At 47.8% G+C, this 20,923-nt stretch overlaps 1 protein-coding gene across 1 annotated transcript in view; it reads left to right on the top strand.

The window, feature by feature from the left end:
* The first annotated feature begins 262 nt into the window (after positions 1–262).
* The window catches only part of LOC121587965 (headcase protein), a 107,828-nt gene continuing 87,167 nt past the window's right edge, over positions 263–20,923 (top strand). Inside the window, exons 1-2 of the mRNA XM_041905371.1 lie at positions 263–2,185; positions 2,248–3,917. Of these exons, the coding sequence (XP_041761305.1) occupies positions 2,584–3,917 (1,334 nt within the window). The 5' untranslated portion in view covers positions 263–2,185; positions 2,248–2,583. The remainder of the gene's footprint in view (positions 2,186–2,247; positions 3,918–20,923) is intronic.

The raw sequence follows: 20,923 nt of genomic DNA, 5'->3' as shown, positions 1-20,923 counted from the left end.
CGTGCACACACACAACACGCGCCCGCAGTGAATGCGAATTCTATCGCATCCAAAAATTCTCTGCTTCGGTTTTTGTGCTGCACGGGCGGGCACGAGCGAGACAACCGGTGTGAGCGAACGATCTGCCGACCCTGTCGTACACGAGCGCGCCCGTCCGCGGTGAGGCGCGCTCGTCCCCTTTCGGCTTAGAGTGGTGTGCGTGTGCCGAATGTCGACTCTGCCGTCACCGGTCCAGTCGGTCCCGGCATCGATCGCGCGTGCTGGCCGGCGGTTGCGTTAGTTGCGTTTTCGCTTTCATCGGAGCAAGTCGGCAGCAAAAAGGAAGCGCTGGAGCAGCAGCAGCAGCCCGAGTGTGTGAGTGCGTGGTGTGAGAGTGTGCGACAGAGCAAGACACCGCCGCCGTGCGAAGAAGCAGCAGCCGGAGTGAACGGCAAAGAGTTTGAGTGTGTGGTGTGTTTTTATTGGCGTTAGACAATTGTTGGTGACACGGAGGAATGACCAAAGCGAGCGAGCGTTCACTTTCGTCGCCGTCGTCGAGGCTGGTTTTCCCGTCAACAGTTTGCTGCGTTCCGTGGGTAGCCTCTGTCCCGTGTGGCACACACACTGGGTGTGTGTAGTGTGTTGCGTGCGTGCTCGTTGTTTTCCTCCAATCCGGTCGCCGGTTTCCTGTGTGCGGTGCTCAAAAGACTAAAAAACAACCATTTTAATGGAGTTGAAATACTCGCCACCGCAGCAGAAGTCGACAGCGTGCAGCATCTTACTGGAAGCGAGCCTGAACGGTGGCGGAGAAGCAATCGGCAGAGCCAGCCGAAAAGTAGTAGGCCGGGGTCGTCGTCTGTGCGGTAAACAACCTCCGCTGCAATCGGCAGCAGCACCGTGAGCGCGCTACTCTCCAGGAATCAATGCCAAAAATCTACCTCGAACCAGTTTGTTTTTTTTACAACAGAAAAGCAAGAAGAGCTGCAAAAACTAAACCAGCAATAGAGAAAAGGTTCTCGGTTTCGGTGGAAGAAAACGGTTCACAGCGAACAACAAACCCTTCTCTCACTCACGGTCAAAAGGTGTTGTGTGCAGTGTGTGCGTGTGTGTGTGTGTGTGATGTGGTAGTGTGTTCTAGTTGTCATCGGGAACATCGTCCGACCATCCTATCATACGGAATGCTTCTTTTTTCCTAAACAAAACCGCCCGGTTCTGTCCCAGTTTTTCTCGGTTTGCCACGGTGTGCGGCCTCCGTTCAACGACTCTGTTTCCCGCGCGATTGAACTTTCGGCGTGTCAGCGTTTCGTGTGTGAGTGAAAGCAAAAATCGATGTTACAGCATTTTCCCAGCCTGTGTACGTTGCTCCTATACTACCACCCCCCTCGCGCTTGGCCCTGTGCGTTATCGGTTGGCTCTGCGAGAGCAGCCTGGAGAAAAGAGTGCGTGACACGGCATCTGGACGAAGCTCGCGAGAGGAGTTCCCTTCAGGGTAAAAAATTCCTCGCAGGAGAAGGAGCCGCCACACACAGCGGTGCGAGTGGATGAATTAGAGAAGAAATCGTCGGTTGTCGTAAAATAAAAAAATATAAATACATGTGCTAAAAGAAGCGTCACAGAGTGTGGTCCCGAAAGACGGTCGAGAATCGTGTTGCGAATGAACACCGAAACGTGATGATTTTCCACGAAGAACGAAGCAAGAAACGACAACAGTAAAACTCACACGCAGCTGTCTGTCAAGTGGAATTTTGCAGCAAATATCCGCTACCTTTTTTGAGGAAAAGCTCCAGGAAGAGAAGATAGAAAACCTCCTTTTACCCAACAAACGAAGTACCAAGAACGTATCCCAGCAGGCGACGACTTGTGTTCCAGTGCTTCGGCTGTTGTGTGAAGCCTCCAACAAAATAATCGCCACTGTGTGTTTTTCCTTGAAACTTACGGGAATCAGCTAGAGAACTTGAAGCGAAAACGCCCCCCTCGAAATTTCTGCCCGTCGCTCCCATTTTTTGAGTTCTTTTGTTTGTGCTCTTCTGTGTGTGTGCGAACAAGAAGCAACGAAAGACGCGAGTGAAGACGTTTATTTGGTTCCGGGAAGACAAACTGTGCTGTCGGTGAAGACAATTCCCAACAAAAATCGAAGTACACAAAGGCGTCGAAACTGTGTGCAAGTGTGTGCTATTTCGATGTGTATGCGTGTGCCGTCTAATTGGTGGGTTGCTGTCGATACAATAAAATAGATTTCCGGCAAATCTACCTTGGCCCTTTTTACAGGCCTCCAAATGTCCGGGCGCTTCCTGGAAAGGTGAAGAGCACGAGGAAAGCTATCAATTCCAGAGCAGGACAAACTTTTCCCCCAAAAGAGGAGGGAATGTGTGTGTTGAGATCTGTGAAGTAACAAGTGACTTTCAGTAAACGTGTTCTCCTGGTGTCTGGTGTGCTGAGTGTCGTCTAGTGTGTCTCCTGGCCCGAGTTTGTGTCCAACACCGCAGCCAAGCATCATCTCCTGCTGGCGGACGGACCCCAGTGTTGGAAATATCGCGCGACTACAGCAAGGCACCGAAAATTGATACCCAAGTTCTGTTCGGCGGGTGGTCGTCGCGATCCGCCATGGCACCGCTACGCTCCGGCAGGGCCGCCCCGGGCAGCGAGGGACCAGTGGCAACGATCACGTCCTCCAGCACCACCACCACCACGATCGGTGGCATGTACGAGCCGCAGTACTACTGGAGCTCGAGCGCCGGCGACTCGGACCACGGCTTCGAGTCGTCCCACTCGGGCGACGGATCCGGCTCGGAGGGCGCCGGCATGGTCCGGTGCTGCCTGCCGATCGGCGAATGTCTGAAGCCGAAGGGTGCGGGCGGAAACAGCCCATTCTCCGAGCTGGGCGCCATGATCAATCTGGAGGATCTGCGGGAGTGCGTGCGCGTCCAGTGCAGCAACGAATCGTGCACGGCCGGGCAGTACATGCACCGGGAGTGCTTCGACCGGTGGGAGGATGAGGCACTCGCCTGCCTGAAGTCGACCGGGCGGGCCCGCTCGTGGTCGGACAAGCAGCGCCAGCAGTACCTCTGGACGAAGAAGGGCTACGATCTGGTGCAGAAGGTGTGCGGCTGCAAGTGTGGGCGGGGCAGCCTGAAGAAGGACCTCGACTGGAATGCGCCCACCACCGCTACCATGTTCGGCAGAGCGCTGGTTGGTACTGGTGGTGGTGGTGGTGGTGGTGGTGTTGGTGGAGATGTCCAGATTGGAACTGGCGGTGGAGCAATGCTGGGACCGATCGGTGACGATGAGACGATGAAGAAGCAGAAGAAAAAGAAAAACCGCCACAACCAGAAGCTGGCGATCTCGATGAGTGCCAGCAGCAGCGCCAACAGCAGCGCCACCAGCAGCCCCAACAGCCAGCACCAGCAGCAGCAGCACCAGCACCAGCAGCATCAACAGCATCAGCTGCAACAGCTACACCAGCAGCAGCTGGCCCAACAACAGCATCTTCTGCTGCAACAGCAGGACCATCAGCAGCAGCAGCAGCAGCAGCAGGCGGATGACTTGCTATCGATTCTGAGCAAGATCCGAGTGTCGGCGGCATTGAACACGACGGCGGCTACCCCGGGGCGGCGCGTCGATCTCACCAACCTGAATGTCCTGCCCATGATGGGAATGCAGCGCCAGCAGCAGCACCATCTTCACAACAACGGCGGCGGTGCATCGATCATGTCGCCCGGCATGCTGACGAACGCGGTCGTCGCCTCGGCCCGCATGCGTGCCAACAGCCTGTCGTCGTCGATCAGCAATGGGTCGTGCACGCCACCGGCCTCGTCGATCGGCGGCGGCTCGGAACAGTCCGTCTCGCCGATCCACAATCAGCCGCCGAGCCCGGCCAGCATTGCCAAGCTGCCGCTGACGCCCAAGTCGAAGGTCGAGCTGTACTCGGAGCGTGTCAGGTAAGTTTGGCGAGGAGGAGGAGCTTGTTGTAGTAGCAGTGAGAGAGGGGAGGCATTTCAAATTCATTTTACTGGAGTTAGATTTTTTTTTTATTTTAGCGATTATGCAGTTTTTACACAATGGGAAGGGAAACCCTGCAATTTCTTGTAACGTCTTCTCTAACCTTGGATAACAGCTGATAGATTATGTTTTTCCTTTTTTTTTTTTTTGGCTGCTGTGTCTCTGTGGCCCTCTTTCAACCGAACTGAACTCACTCTCTCGCGGCGCGCACGCAGCTGCAAGAAGTAACTCACCATCGCCGTGTGGTTTTGGGTGTTCATTTCTCGGCGGTGTAATGCGATGGTGTAAAAATTTCCCCGTCTTTATCAACATCCCCCCCTTTTGTGTATTCAAGGTGGTGGTGGGTGGTTCTATTTTCTCCGGCAGCCGTGTAGAGTAACACACACAGAGCCCACCCACTCTCTGTTGCTTTCACTTCCACATTCTCGCTCTCGCGGGCGCTTTTCTTTCGGAGAGATTTCCAGCAGCCGGCGAGGGGGTGGTGGTGGGCCTTCTCGGTAGCGCGCGGGGGAGAGGCTGCATTAGAGAAGGTAAAAGACAAAAAAAAGGCAGGTCAAGGAGAAAAGTGTCGTTTTTCATATCCATTGCGTGAGCGGGCCATGTTTTTCTCCAAAATAGGCCTTTTTCCCTGCCTTCCTTAGAAGCAGAGGGGGGTTTCCTCGGGGCACGGAACACAGTTTTCTTTGTGTGCTTGTGGGTGGTTTGCATCGAACGCGCGCGCGAGGGGGTGCCCGCAAATCGTACACACACAAAATCGACCACTTTTTCCACAAGTGGGTTTGACCTTGGAGCGCAGGAGTTTTTATGTGTGTGACTTTTTTTCATGCCCAACGCGAAAGTCTATTTCCGTTTTTACTTGTGCCTTTTTCCGCCCGGCTACTTGGCTGTGTTGTTGATGGTCGGTCGGCAATATATAGAGTGTAGTAAATGTTGAATATTAAACGTCACGGAACGTTCAGCTCCTTGGCGCACTCTCTACTGTGTGTTGCTTTTGTCCCAAGGCTTAAGCGATATGATAAGAAAAGGAAGTTGTTGGATTTTTGTGGTGGTGCTGTGTTGCGTATTTTTGCTAATAAAATTGGGGTAAGATAACGCTATGAAGAGCAGAAGGAAGTTGTGGACTAGAGCGCAGATTCTGAGCAATAGATATATTTTTCAAGTGTGCTTAAAGCTTAAAGCTAACGCTTGAAGTCAATGAAACTCGGTCTAGAGTAATGCAGACAAACAGGAAATCACACTTCTTGCACTATGAGCACACCATTTATCGCACTGGGGCGAAATAGAAGGTTGTGCCCAACCGTTCACCATAGGTGGCCAAAACAGTCGTTGAAGTGAACAATGCAATCATTTGCTTCGACTCATCGACGCTTGGCAGGCTATGTTGGTGGTTGTGTAATTTCTCTCCTCTGAGGGTAAAATAAAACCGAGAAAGAGCGTTTTTAATTTGGAATTTTCTTACGATGTGGCCCGCTCTGCTCTAGAACACCCCAACCCAGTTGGTTCCTCTCTGTCAGGTTTTCATTTTCCGATGAATTTAGATCCCCCGCAATGATGTTGGACAAAAACAAACACATAAACTTTGTTTCCCTTTTTGGCATATAATGTTCGTGAAGAGAAGGAATTTTGTTTCCGGCTCGTTTTTGTTACTGTTTGTGGTCCTTTTTGCGTTAATCAACAGTGAAGAAATGAGGAACATATTTACTTACGGATGAGTTTGTTTTTTTTTTTGGTATATTTCGGACTATCGCTCTTTTCGTGTGATGATTAGCCTTATTTGGTGATGAAGGATTTTCCGATTAAATTTCCAAGGAAATCGAGCAAATGTCTTCTTGTTGTGTACGTTTGCGTTCATTTTGCGCGAGAGTAAATACTGATTGTAGTTTTACTAAATTGTTCAAAATAAAAATCCTCTTTGTTTTTGTTTTCATTTAGCCACAGGTAACAGCTCCCATGGAAATGAGTTTTATTCCTCTTCTTCTAATGCAAATTCCATTCCCCTGCAGTGCACGTGTATAATAACGCATGCAAAACAAAACCAAACAAAAAAAAGCATACGAAACGCAAGCGCAAAACGAAACAAAAGAAACCGGTATAATAATATTGTGTAAGTGGTGTGTTTGCTTTTTGCTTACTTCAAACTACACCCCATTTCTCCCCTCCCCCCTCCCACCTACTAATAGTGGAAGGGGGGATGCCGGTGGGACAAATCATCATCTATCACGGGACGGGATGATACGCTGACGGCCGGGGGCCGTGGGTTTGGGCGGTTATGGTAATGACCTAGAAATTACCGAAACCGGTTTCTTCCTACCCAGGAGGAACCAACCGCAAACAAGCCTTTTCGGACTGGAAGGCAGCTAAACCCGGAGTTAGAGAGGTGGGGGGGGGGGGGGGAATACAGTAGGGACGGAACGGAGTGTAGCCGTGTGAAAATATAGGTGCCCAGCTAATGCAAGTGAAGCCCGTAGAACGACCGGCTCGCTCTAGTAATGGATCTGGTTCCGCATTCGGAGTGGATGATATGATGCAAACGAATTTGTCAATTTGTTTTAAACCAGCCGTTTCTGTTTGCTTTTTGGTGTTAACTGTTTTACTGCCAATAGATAAAGTTTTGGAATTTGTCAAAATTCTACACGCTGTTAAGTATTCAGCAGCATTAAATTCAGGGCGCGTGTTGTCTTCAATACATTCCCGAAAAGGGCAGATGAAAACGACGTGTGTTCACTTTCCATCGATGGTGAAACCGTTTAATTGGAAGCGCGTGTTCCGCCACTGCAACTGCTGGTGCTAATGATCTGTTCCAACGCCAGAACTTGCACTACTGCAGCACCTGCTGTCAGCTTTTCGGCAGCTTTACACACGATACATGTTCAACTGTCCATCCCCCCGTCACTGTTCTGCGGGCTTTTGGGTAATAATTTCGGGAACGTTATTGCACTTTTGGTTGCCTTTTTTTTTCCTCTACCCAACACTGTGTGTGTATTGTGTGTAATTGGATCGGCAAACAGCAGAGAAACGGATGTGGTGGTCTGTGACCGTGTTTGGCAACACACCTCTCATCCAGCGGAAAGCGCCATTTTACACGCAATTATTAACGCATCTACCCGCTTGGTTTTTTGTGCGCGAGAACGAAGTTTTAAATATTCGACTAAACTCGTCCGGGCACCAACACACCAACCCTAACTGCCTTCCCTTCGCGTTACATCAAACACCAACCAACCAACACACTAGCATTTCATCGTCGACTCGCCCGCGCTGCCACATTCGGTGTGTGTTGTACGTTTTTTTTGTAGCACCAGCGGGCCTGTGTGAGTGGTGGTGGCGCGTTCTTCTGCTGTTGCTGCAACCTTCAACCATATGATGTGCTAACCTTGAATTTTAAGTTTGTCAAAAGAATCGTTCGCGCGCTTTTGACGCCAACGGAGAGGGGGTGTATGGTGCCGTTTGTGTGTGTTTTTGTTGTTGGTTCGTTTTGTCATTCGATATGAAGGTGGGGTAAATTTTTAAAACAATATGTGCCACCACCCCCTTGCACATCACAGTACGAAGGGCGCCCCGAAACCTACTCAAAATTTCATTTATCGTTATTTTTTTTATTTTTTTTGTAATGTTACCCAATCTATCAACTACTCTGTGTTATGTTATATGGTGGATCTGTTTTTTTATTGCTTGCCAAGAGCGGTGCAATATTATTTAAGCGTCGTGTGTCCCTCTTTGAGCTGAAGGTGCACGGACGACACGCTGACTTTGGAGCCAAACGATCGTTCTCAATGCTAGAAGGAGAATTTCCCCAGTGCTTGTGTTGAACTGCTGCTGCAGGGTTGCAAGGGTATGACAAAAGGTTTAGGAGAGGATATGATAATGAGCCGTTTGCTGCGTGTGCCCGGTTTTGGGCAAAATGTATAATTAGCTTGGTGGAAAAAAGTAGGTTCCTGCTTCTTTTTGTTGTTGCTGGTGGGGTTTTGGATGTGCAGGCAAACGATAACCTTGAAGATCTGGAGCACCGTGTCTCCGGGGGGAGGTATAGTTTTAATATACTGGCTCCTAAATGGTTTTCCGGACAGCTAGTTTTGAACTGCTGTCACCTGAGATGTTTGTTTTTTGTTTTTTGGTTCAGATTTCTGGGACAAAAAGTCTAATCCAGGGGTCTCCAAACAATGGCCCTTGAAAGCCAATAATGCGGTCCGAAATGATGTTCTAAGTAACTTAATAAATAGTTTAAAATTTTGATTATTTTCATTAATGCGCCTAAGCATTCTCTTATCAAAACGAGGTTTGGATGTTCCTATTAGCTAAAGCTAGCTTCAAAATGGCCCTCAACTGTGTTTTATTTGTGAAGCAAATGCGGCTCGCGAACTGAAACGTGTCTAGAGTCCATGTGGGATTTGATCTCACGACATTTGCTGTACCAGTCCCGAGCATATGGCATTGAACCATTTTACCATCTGCTCCTGTTGACGATACCAACTATCTAGGTTCTTCATCGAGAACTATATCCTGTGATAAACCAGTAATGTGCTGTTAAGTTGACCAGTATGACAAAAATGGCACAAACGCGCGTATTCAAGGGAGCAGACGGTAATAAATTAAACCGGATTGCCCAAATGCTGCATATTCTAATCGATTGCACGGGCCAAGTCAAGGACAAAGAAGTCGTGTGTGCATTAAATCGCGCTCTAAGACCTGTGTCGCTTGAGAATCAAATAAAATAAAAGGAAGTCAAAAAAAAAAAAAAAAAAATCGGGGAAATGAGCCGTGTTGTGTCTCATGAATTTTACCATACCCACTGACCTCGAAACCGGATTCTATTTTGCATGTGACCAAAAAAACCGTCCAAAATGAGCGCCACACATTCAGCGTGCGCGCGCGCCTGCTTAACTATCGTTGCGCACCTTTAACACGCCTGGGCTGGCACGCTAACACACACCGAGAGGAGAGGAGGTGTACGCACATTCCGATGACTTAACTGTGTTTCACCCCTCCGCTGTGTGGTTGTAACGATTTCCGTAAACTCAGTGGCCACCCGTTCGTTTAGTATGTCTCCCTTTAGGGGTCGAGTGCGGTTTTCGACTGTAAAACGGCTTGACCTCGCTCGGCAACGGCAGCGGGGCGAGGGGGTGGTGTGTGTTAGTCCCTCTATCACAAAGAGAAGGGAGGGTGTTTATAGGAAGGTAAAATTCTTCTCTAGCAGCAATAGAGAGGACAAAAATGAAAATAAAATAAAAACTCCCCGGAGCAAAAATGACTAGAAGAAACGCAACCACCGGAAAGTTTGATATGAATGAGGGCTTGTATTTTAGAGTAATCAAATTTATCACCTGCTCAACAGAGGAGGACGGGTGTGTGGTGCTTCTGTGTGCGTGTGTTGTGGCTCACAAACTTTCGGCGCGAGCAATTAGTGAAAAATTGTGTCCGCTCTAATGCGACATGTCTCGTGCGCAATAGCCCTCATGTTTTATTGGGCGCACACAACCCGAACCATCATCGTGTTGGCCCGTATTGGATTGTTTCATCTTGGAACGATTCACTCGGGTGCGCTGAGCGTCCAGGAAATGAAGGTTTTTGCTGGTAATTAAGACGTGGAAACACGAGTTGCTTTTGTGCTCAAATTGAGTCTCTGTGTATGGCCAAGAAATGCCTGCGAGAAGACCTGCGGAACCGCTCGACGGGTTTTTAGAAATTAATTTCTATTGCTCAGCGCTATAACGATGCGTTATTAATTAATATGGACATACATCCTTGCGTTAGAATATCCCGTTGATGGGATCTTTTGTTTTGCCCCTTTAAAATCATCTTTGCAGGATGGATGGGGCGGTTTTAAATCGCTTGTTTGGCAGCTGGAGGAAATTGTGTTTTGGGATGGTTTAGGAGACCGTTTTTCATATGCAGTGTACTGATCTATTCTTCATTCTATAGATGACCTAGTTTGCTTCTAAATCTTACAAAGAAAAGGAAGAACAATTTGGTGTGCAATGTACGGATCGGATGCTACCTGAGAGATTTATTTTTCATTTTACAAATAAATTCGTTCGCACCACGACGGGGGGCCGCCTATCTCTCCCTCTCTCACGTTGGGACCGACAAGGTTCGTCGCTTCTTTTGGAGAGTTTTATTTGTGAAGACTATTCCACATGATAATCCTGTTGCGTGGAAAGGTCATCCCATCGACGGTTTTTGAAGCGACGATACCAGTTCCGGTTGAAGTCTTGGCATTTTTTTTTTGGGGATAAAATCCCTCTTAAAACTTAAGGCAAGATAAAAGCGAAAACTGAGAAGGATATTTCTTGTTCAGGGCTTCAGGCGATCGGTGCAATATAGATAGCCGAAAGGAAAACAATAGCGGCAACGGAAGGGAACGGAACAATACTCAAGCAAGGCAAGCGAACAACAACGGGATCGCTCCTTGCGCGAGACACCAATAAATCATAAGACGGTTGTACCCGTGCGTGTGTGTGTGATCGGAAGGTTTATGAGGTCATCCCCGCGACGGGTTACGCTTCACTGATATATGGGATGGGTTCTTTATTTCGAAGGGATTTTTCTTATAATAATCATATCCCTTGCTGTCTGGATTCTGCCTTCTGGTTTGTTGGAATTGCAAGTATAGAAACGGTCGATTAAAGCGCGAACATGCTCTCCTCATCCATGCTTCTTGTGTGCGCATTGTCGGGGGAGAAACCAGCAGGTGTGGCAAGCTTTCTAAATGGGAAAAGAAGGACATTTCATTCCATGCTCATTCCGTTTCGCTTGTTTATTTAGTGTTAACTTGTTTTTTTTTCTGGGTATATCGCTAAGGCTCTTTCAATCTCCCTCCGCTTTATGCTGCCCTCCTTCACACGGGAGGCGGCGACTGTTTCGGCAATGATAAAGATGATTTCCTTTCTTAATCGAACGATAGTAATTGTTTTTTTTTTTGTTGTTGTTTCCGTCACCCACACACCCACTTGTGAGCGATTGCATAATAATGAAGATGAGAGAGCTCTTTCGGGCGGGTAAATGATGATTTATGCAAAACTGCCTCTGGTAGCGCACAAAAAACAAAACGCCTCCTCGCCCCTCTGGATTTGGTGTGGTCGGTTCGATTAGGTTGACAATTGAATTTAGTGATTTTTTTTTCGCCTTTCATTACGATTTTTCCACCTTCTACTTTTTTACCTTTCCTTTGTGCGAGGGAAACAAGAAGAAAGTGGAGGAGAATGGTTGATTGCAGATCGGCAGAGGGGGTGAGTTGTATGATATTATATTTTTGTTTTGTTTTTTCCTACTGCGTTTTTTTTTATTGCCGTACGGCACCCAAGTCCTTTGGTGTGTTACTGCTTTACGTTATATGCAACGGTTGTTAGGTGCTTGCCGCGTCTCCTGCCGAGGAAAAATTAATCTCATTTGCATATTGATTGAATTCGCCTTGCCTCTGGACTGTGGATCGACCCGCTGCTACTGCGTAGGTCCGTGCATCCCGGCTCAGTCATGTATGGTGCGTCTCCGTATCGATAGTGGATTTCATTGACGATTTGTACTTCACCCCTCAAACAAGGTAATTGCTTGATGGGTTTTGGAAAACTGTAGGACGGGACATCGTCTGCCGGCACTCATGCGGAGCGCTCTGGTGGTGATCCTGTTGCTTTTGAACACAGCGGAGAACTGGTCGTTCTGTTGTGGATTAATTGTAGTATTTGTGTACGGATGTTACACAGGATTCTTTGTTTATACAGTAGGGTACCGCCTTTTTCACATTGGTTTCAATTTATATTAAATCCATAATTATTAGTAAAATGTCTTACTGACAAAAAAAGCGATGCCGTTTTAACGGAATAATCTTCATGTTGTATTTCAGCTACAAAAACAGTTTTTCCTTCTTTTTTGTCCAAAAAAATTGCAGCTGATCATAGAAATGCTTCTTGTACAACACCAGCAGATAACGACAAACTAATTCCATTAGACGACCCTTCCCGGCTCCCGCCCGGTCAATTGACTGCAACGACAGTTTGAACATAGTTTTTTGGTCCCTTTGTTGATCAAAAAACTTTCCTTCTGCATATAACGCGAGCCTCAACATCCTTGCTCTCTGTTTGTCGAACATCCTTGCAACTTGAAGAGTATTCAAGAAAAAAAAACATACATTCAGCTTTGCTCTACTACTGCGCGCATCGTCTTCTGCTCAATTCCTTGGCATTGCAGCGTGCACTGGGTTGGCTGTAAGATACGACACAGTACTACTGTGTCCCCCCTGGGTGGGTTGATTGTTTGAAATGCGCATGCAAATGTGTCATCGTTGGACGATGGTGTAGAAGAGCGCCAATATTGCACAAACTTTGGCGCAAATGTTAGGAAGATGCTGCTACGAGGAAAGTTTTTGCCCGCCGATCAGCAAAATGTAATCAGCTTGCCAGGGCTGCAAGGCGGTAAAGGAAATCCTTAATGCTAGAGAAAACTGTTGTAATCAGCTAGATGTGTGTGTGCGCGCGTGTTAGTGCATGTTTTATGCACATGAACATATGGATTCGTTGCTCTGCGGCAATAGCAACACCGCTCGCTAAGAGTTTGGAGCTGATTGCAGTTGAAGTTGACGAAGAAGCTGGTGTGAACGAACAAGACACTCTCACCCCTCGCTGGCACAATAATGACCGACCGAGTGCGCTGACGTTAAGGAGAGGATTTAAAAGTAGTAGATGCGCGCGTGCATTCTTCGTTTAAAGATGCCTGGTCGATACGGGGACACGACGTTAATGCGCGCGATCCCCCTGTCTCCAGCAACAACAAACCGGTTCCGTTGGTTGCAACGGGGAACCCTAAAAGGTTAGTTGTTTTCGCGATAGTTTTGGGTTACTTCTCGCGATGGCGGCTTCCTGTGGGGAGGAGGAACATTGTGTTTTTGGTGGGTTTTTTTTTGTAAAGTTGGTTCGTCTATAAATTCTTAAACTGAAAGGTGAGACGACAATACATACGTTCTCTCCCGCGCGAGGTCTTGGAAGGTGGCCCCGCACGGGTATTTATAGTACCCAACGGTTCATTTTTCTATTTCGTGAATCGTATAACAACTACACGCGGGAGGGCGTGTACCTACTATTTGGTCAGTAAAAATATGACGCAGATTGTACACACCCACCCACCCACCATCCGGCACCGCCTGATTTACAACCTGTTTCCCTTCGCGATGATGATGACCCAATTTTCCAACCATATTCTCCCTCCCCTTATCGCTGTATAATTCGTAGTTTACCTGTTTCTTCCTCTCTTCTGCACGTGTTCGTTCAGTTGCTCTTTTTGAGAAGGACATACACACTTGAGGCCTTTACCAACGGCGGGGTTGCTCCCTCGCACAGTTACCACTCGTTTGGCATTTAAAAAGCATGATCGTGCTTTCGACTCCTCATGTGCATTGCGCAGCAGCAGTGTGTCCTTGTGTGGAGTTCAGTGGCCTTTTCAATGCGAAAGGAAAGAAGGGTAGTTTTTACAAGACTACAGCCGCCTAGATCAGCCTTTCTGTTTAAATGCCCTCTGTCTGGATCTCTCTGCCCCAGCGAAAAAGATGGGAATTGTTAATTAGAGCGTGAATAAATTCCCAACCGCCCGCCCCGATAACAAGTAGTGTGGTGTGGTCCTTTGTTTTCCTTTCTCAGTAGGCAAATGCATTTTCTTTTTCTGGTGGAAAGTATAGGTGCCTTTGTGGTGCTCTGCTACTAGCGGAAATGGAAGTACACCTCCACCCCGTTCCCTGTGCTTCCTGTAAGCCCCCGATCCCTACACAAGAATACCGTTTCGTTGCACGGTGCAATATAAATTGCAACCGTAAAAGCGATCCCAGTTTTTGGGCGGCTTGCGCGAGCGGCTCCTTGTGAAACAACGGCCCGAAAATACAATTTGCATAATTTACGATCGTTTGCTTTTTGTCGGCTCGCGTCGGCCCCACGAAATGGAAAGCGAGACTGTTTAATGTCCGGTCGACGCCGGGGGTGTGTGCGCTGGGTTGTTCTTGTTGAGGGCTGGCGGTCCTGTTTTTATCGCACTTGTCTCTCCATCGTGTTGATCCAATTTAAATTAAATATAACACCCAATTACTTTCTGCTTCGTGTGCTGCTGCTCAATTGCCTTATCCAAAGGAGCGCTTTACAGGGGGGAGGACCAACTACCGTGTGGTGTGGCTGAGTGGAGGACAAACCTGCTCCGCTCCGAAATCATCATCCACACCACCACCACCCGAGCGCTGATCGTGTCTTGTAAGGAGCCGAAATCAGTCATGTGTGTGTGTGTGCGGCAGTTTTTTGTTGGCTGTTGCGGCCAATAATACCCGACACGATCGCGCGAGGATCGGATGGATTTATGAACGCTTTCCGGTGTGTGTGTATGTGTGACCAGCTGGGTAGTGCTGATGGGGCGCATACACAAGCGTGCTCATTGTGTTCCGGTGTGCTGCAGTGTGACTCTTTGTGAGGTCCGCACGACCCCCAGAAGAGTCTGTGTGGGCCCCCGGAAATGGGGTGGAAAGAAAGTTGACGCAACTTCCTCTCCGTCAGCAGCAGCGCCACACACACACACACACCGTCGGATGGCGGGCGGTAGCAGGCAACCTTTTTCTGGTGTATATGTGCGGTCGCGCGTTTTGTCACGGTGTCACGGTTGCATTTAATTAAGATTTGGCATCTGAGATATAGATGTTGGGTGGGGAGCGGAGGGAGAGGGTTTAAGCGCTGATAACAGTGTGTGTTGTAAATTAAAACCATTTTATATTTGGCAGCAGCCACCGTTAACGCTGCTCTTTAGAAAATTGGTGCCCTTCACGATTCTAGTCAGTTTTTTGTATGGAGTTTGACAGTTGGAGGCTGAAATCATGTAAACACTCCATACAAAACCACACATAAAACTAGCCTGCGATTTTCAGTCTAGAAAATTTTAGCCTAAAAGCTAGAATTAGATTCGAGCACCTGCTCGAAAAATGGCAAAACAAGGTGGTGTTTACATTTAACCCAAGGTGCATTATAAAGAGATCAGGTGATGGAACCCAGAATCAAAGTGTATGTAGTCCAGGTGGTCTTTTTATAACCAAATTTGAATATCACATTTTGACAGGATGGGTGAAATTTTTTGTTCTAACATGTTCTCTGGAGGCTTGACGAACATATAAAACACTCTTAAAATCTTCATTCAGAAGCCGAAGCGATAAAAATCTGACTTCTAAATGCATAGACCTTGGGATAAGCCCACCTGTATATTATACCCACTTAGATAACTGCTCAAAAACTGCTATACAATGAAAACCGCTGACAGGCTGAAATTTCAGCCTACGAACTTCAAACGGAAAGGGCCCCATTAACAGAATCTCGTTCCGCTATTGTTGTACAGCGGTTTATGGGTTTACGGACATTTTTACCATTTCTAATCTAAAAATACAGTTTTGTTGTGTTTGGTTTATTCTCTTATTTGTGTACTGCTTGAAGTGTGCTTTCATTAATTTGTGCAACATTCATATCCCTGTGTTATTGTAAGAAAACGGAAATGTTTACTTCTAAGCTCTCGAGAATACGAGACGCCAAGAGACGATGACGTGCCTTTGGAACACTTTTCTAATCTTCGAATGCACCCTAGCCCTGTGCATCTGTGTGTGCTTTCCCGCGAGTGCATTTAAACCTTGATTGCCATTTCCGCAAACGTCAGCACATCGGCGTGGTAAGAGGGGAGGACTGGTCACGAATTTTTGGTGTTTGGTGTAATTACGTGAACAGTAAACAACAACACACACGCTTGAACCAGCAACTTAGTGTGAGGCGAAGTGTATCCCATTGGAGATGTGTAACGTGTTCACACTCTTCTCCCACTGTGTGTCACGTACGTGCGGGATCGTGCGCAGCATTCAAGAAACGAATCTTGACCATTTAAACATATCTGAATCATTTGAAAGAAGAGGGTGCGCAGTGTCTGAATTCACCTAATTCTAGCGTTTTCTTACCAAAGATATGTGTTTGTGTGTGTTAGTGGCTGAGTCTCTACGCACTTGGAAGATAGGCGTGTGTACCCAAAGTATCGCTGTACCGGGGGTGATAGCCGGCTTGCCCGCGGGGCGAGCCCTTTAAAGTATTGTAAATAAACAAACACGAGCAGGAAAAAGCGCTGATCGAGGCTGTAAAATCGATTCCGCCTGTAGTGGTTCCGTTGTGTGTACGTATGTGGTGAAGAATGTGTCCAGTGCGCGGATTCTATTTCAAATGCCCCCTCCCTGCAGAAGCTCTCTTTTACCCAGTTTTGCGCCTATAATGTTCGCCGCGTCAAGAATGGGAAGAAGAAAAAGAAAAAGGTTATTTTGTGTATGCAGCTGCACTGGAAATCCAGCATGGACGTCGCAGCATATATGCGCAGCATGATTGATAGTAAGCGAAAAGGAAGGGAAGGAGTCTTTTGTCGTCTTGAAAGATGTTGGAGCGTTCTTGCGCTGCTCTGTTCCCCCTCCACCCATGGGACAGCTTATGAATGCAGCTCATTGTCGCCACTGGGGACGGTACTAGGAGCTCTGGTGATGTATTTTGCCGCATGGTGCAGCTCATCGAAGTTTGCTGTCACGTGTCGGGAACGGTCTTATCTTGGGCAGAGCTCCTTTTCGGTGCGAGAGGAGTGGTTCATCGACGCATAGATTGGTTAATTCCTTGTTTAACAGGAGGGCACTGTACACATACCCTGCTCGTCTCTTGCGACTTTCAACACTTTGGCTGGGGCTGCGGTGACAATACACACTGGTCTGGTCAAATATTGATCGACGAAAAGGTGCCTAGTGAGAGGGAGATTCGTTTCATGGGTTGTATTTGTGTTGTTGGTTGTACTAGGCGTTCCGGTTATCTTGTTTCCGTAAAGAAACAACTTTTTTTGCTTCTAAGAGGGAATGTTTTCAGCCAAGAATTGCGACTTGAACATTTTTCGCCGCTAATGGAATGGAGCCACACGCCGCTTCGATTATGCACTCTCCTCTACGGACAAGATGGCGCCACATAGTGATGATCATCGGCTTCGGACCCGCTTTTGGAGGTATTCCGCCGTGACATTTGTCTGTTTATTGTTCTTCGGTTTTACAAGTTGATTATGTCCCGCGATGAACTGGACATCAAAGGGGTTGAAACCAAACAATAGCTACAAAAAAAGGAGGCCACAAGTAACCTATACCACCCGTGGCTTTCTTGGGTGCATTATCGTGCGATCACGCTGTGGAAGACCGTTGGCGTTTTAGTTGTTTGTTTGTAACTACTGTCGCCCGTCGCCCCCGATCGCGACGTCAAATAAATAATACCGCAAGTTTCTTCCAACGATCGATGTCGTACTTTTCGGTGTCGCCCGGACGGGTGGCAAGTACGTCAATTGTTCGCCCACTGGTGAAAGAGGAGCCGTTGACTGGTGCGCGGGGTGTGTTTCGATTGTTTTCGATGCTCTCCGGTGTGTGTGTTTTTTTAAAAACATGTCACCACTTGCCAATGTGCTCTTTCTGACGGCTACAATATTTTCGGTTGTTCCGATGAGCGATTTAATATGGAGAGCTCATCATCCATTTTAAGAAGTGTGTGCTGCCGATTGAATGAGGGCGGCTTCTCCATATGTTATGCATAATAATTAAGTTGCCTCGTTTCATTCGCAGAAGAGTGCCGCGCCCCGATCATCGTACAAGCGCGCTTACCGCGATTAATAAAACCATGCTTTGCCGCGCGTTAGGAGCCAGGAGGAGAAAAATTGGTTTGCGTTAAATTCCTTCAACAGTCATCATCGGCTTCTCAGAAGGAGGCGGAACGCAACTTATTGATGGAGGTTCAGGGACACATGCGCGCGCCAGAGATCGTGTACGTACGATGTGTGGTTGTGGACCCAGCTGCTGGCTGCTATGCGGTCAGATAAACCTTACGAAATGAGTGGTTTTATCGAATGCTGAGGGGGGGGGGGGGGGGTCCAAGGCACGCTGGATTTTCAGGGGTGTTTGGTGTTCGGGCACTTCCGCAATCGGCTCTGGGGTTGCGATTGTTATGTGGATTTGCCTGAGAGTTTCGGGTTGTACTACGGTATCATAAATCTTTACGGAAAGAAGCAAATGTTCGAAGCTCTCCAACATCTAAATAGTGTGAAGCGTAACCAGTGGATTCAGGTAGATTTTGGGACAAATAAAAGAACGTTGGTTTGTGAGTTTGGGCTGCAAGGAGAAGTGGGATTAGGACATTGGTGTTCGGACTAGACTAGACGAGGTAGCAATTTTAATTACATTTTGGAAGAAAAGCTATAATCCCACCGGTTTGTAGCCGTAAAGTAAGGACTTGGGGCCCCTGGTAAGATTGCTATTGATTCTCAACCCCTGCGCTCTCGATAGTCTAGTCGCGATGTGTTGTAAACTTTATATCTATATTTTTATGGTACCTAAGAGATGACGCGACTTGGGATGCCTTTGTCAAAGGATTCGTTCCACTGTTCAATCAGTAAGGAAACACACACGGACTCGGTCTGTGAATGTTGATGTTTAGTGACAGCATTTCCTTGATCAAATGCAGATGAATCTCTTCTCCTGGCCCTCGTGTGTTGGAGACATTAATATAGTGGTATGTTGCATAATCTTGTTTTTTTGGGTTCCACGTGCGTGTTGCAGTCTTCGAAATCAGAGCACACACACTGCGGTGTCGTCTCGGCGGAGTTGGGTCGTCAAGCCCGTCGACGCATATATAGTGTTAAATCCCGAGGCCAATGCCGCTGGTGCGTTGTTTCTGACATGCATAAAGGTTGCGCGTGCGTCATTCACGGCCCCACGAAGAACGCGTTTGGCCCCGGTGTCCGAACTCGTTCGCCACGGTGGCAATAAATATGTTGTTTGTAGAGTTAATGTGGCGAGATCCGTATCGAATAGATACGATCCGTAGTGATGAGAGTCGTTGTCGTTGCCTAGAAGCGACTGGTTAATAGAAAAAGGATCTTTTTTTGTGTGATTTTGTGCGGAGTAAAGGCTCCGAACCGTGTCCATCATGCGGCTCTTCACAGCATTGGTGGAGGCTGTTGGGGACTGAAGCTACCCGCCATTAATGGTGATTTGGGTTAATTTTCATTTTGAGCCGTTTTTTTGTGTATCCCAAAATCATAGGCCAACATTGAGCGTGCGTGTGTGTTTTATTCGCGAACGCGGGCGGCTTTTTTTCTTCAAGAGAAGTCACCTCTTGGCCTTGGTTGGTCCACACCAGACGCGCTGTTAGTGACGGAGATATACGGGTTTACGATCTTGGGAACTGTTGTTGAGTGGCGTCTAGTGTGGTATCTAGCGACGGTCGATATAGAGATAGCCAAAATAGGTTGCATCTATGATTGATTGGGTTTAAGCTGAAGTTACAGCTCATTTTCTTGTGCGGTCTAATTAATACCCACGAACATGTGGTTGCTGTGTCGTTGAATGTATATCGTAGAATCCGCCTCCAGCTAGAATATCATTGCCCACTTTACAACGTTCACGAGACTATAGATCCCAAGAAATGTTTCAATATATCTGCCGGATATGAACGAAGATTCGTATGTTAACCTAGTTATGCGATTGGTAACACCAGACACAGTGAACCAATCATTTCCTGCACACCTTCTCGGGGGAATTGGCATGCTCTGCTGGCGGAGGTGGCTAGACACCGTCGTCACGACGTTCATTTCTATCCTTGCCCGCGCTCACAATTGGCCCCTCGAGGAAAATACGCCGCAAGTGAACGCGGGTGTAGGTGAGAAACGTAGTCTACGAGACTCGTCAGATATGATGGAGTATGATTTTATGGTGGTGCTTTCCGGACCTTGTGTCTTACCCACCAGCTCCCTTGAAGGGCGACATCATTGGCGTCCTACTCACGCACTTGAGCGACAGAACAGCGAAACGAGGCGCGCGCGCGTTTGTTGCACGTGAGCCATTAAACCTGTTGGTTCTGTGTGGTGGTGAGCACACTGGGTGGGGGGGGGGGGGGGGGTGTCTCTGGTGTGTATTTTGAGTCCTCCATTCCCGGCAGCGTTGCGCCAGTGTTGTGACACCCGTGACAAAAATGGAGCTGTGGGGTGCTGGTAGTTTACCATTCTATTGTGCTACTGCCATTCTTGGCCGCACTGCACTCTGAACGCGACGTGTCTATGCCTCTCTCTCTCAGGGGCTTTTGGGGCAGGTTCTGGGCAGGTGTCTCAACCTCTCATCGTGGGAGTTGGAAGAGAAAGGGGTAAGACACCCAATACTGAGCCGCCTGTACCCCACGGGCTGGTGCAACAATGTATAGCGGATGATTGATTATCTAACCACACGACCCAGACAGGCCCGCTAGACAGTCATTGCTTGTATTAGTGGTTCCGTCACTCTGCGCTACCCCATCCATGGGCCGCTGCTCCCGGTGGTGGTGTACCAATCGATTCGAAGAATGGCACTCGAGCCAAGAACGATTGGCAAACACGAGCCGGCGGACAGACGGTGTGCGATCTTTCTCGTGCGTAACGATGCTTCGCGGGGAAAGAAAGGAGAACACTGTTGTATATACCACTCTCCACACTGTGGATGGAGTATGGAGTATCTTCCTCTTTCATTTTTTCCTGTACAAACACAACCACCACACGAATGCTGAAGATGATGATGCTGCGTTCAGGGCGAATGATTAATTACCTTTTCGCGTTTCGGTCAGTCACCACTACTGGCTGCACAAAAGGTGATAGAGCATCTACCTTTATTTCCCACCCACTGCTTCTCCCGAGTGCTTCCAGCAATTGCTACTAAACGCAATCGATAATGCAATAAAATGGCACACAACTTCTCCTTTTGCTTCTTGCGTGTTTTTATTAATATTGAGGATTCCAACATCCATCTTCAAGGGGAGGTGCGGCTACGTTAAACGATATATAATTAGCGTCGGAAGGGGGTGCGAAATGAATGCGTTTTTATTTTCAACTGGGTGCGTGAATTGGTGTCTATTTTTACGCAGGATGAATTGCA

The sequence above is a fragment of the Anopheles merus genome, chromosome 2R, assembly GCF_017562075.2.
Source record: "Anopheles merus strain MAF chromosome 2R, AmerM5.1, whole genome shotgun sequence".
NCBI classification, from domain to species: domain Eukaryota; kingdom Metazoa; phylum Arthropoda; class Insecta; order Diptera; family Culicidae; genus Anopheles; species Anopheles merus.
This window is presented reverse-complemented; position numbering and strand designations above follow the sequence as displayed.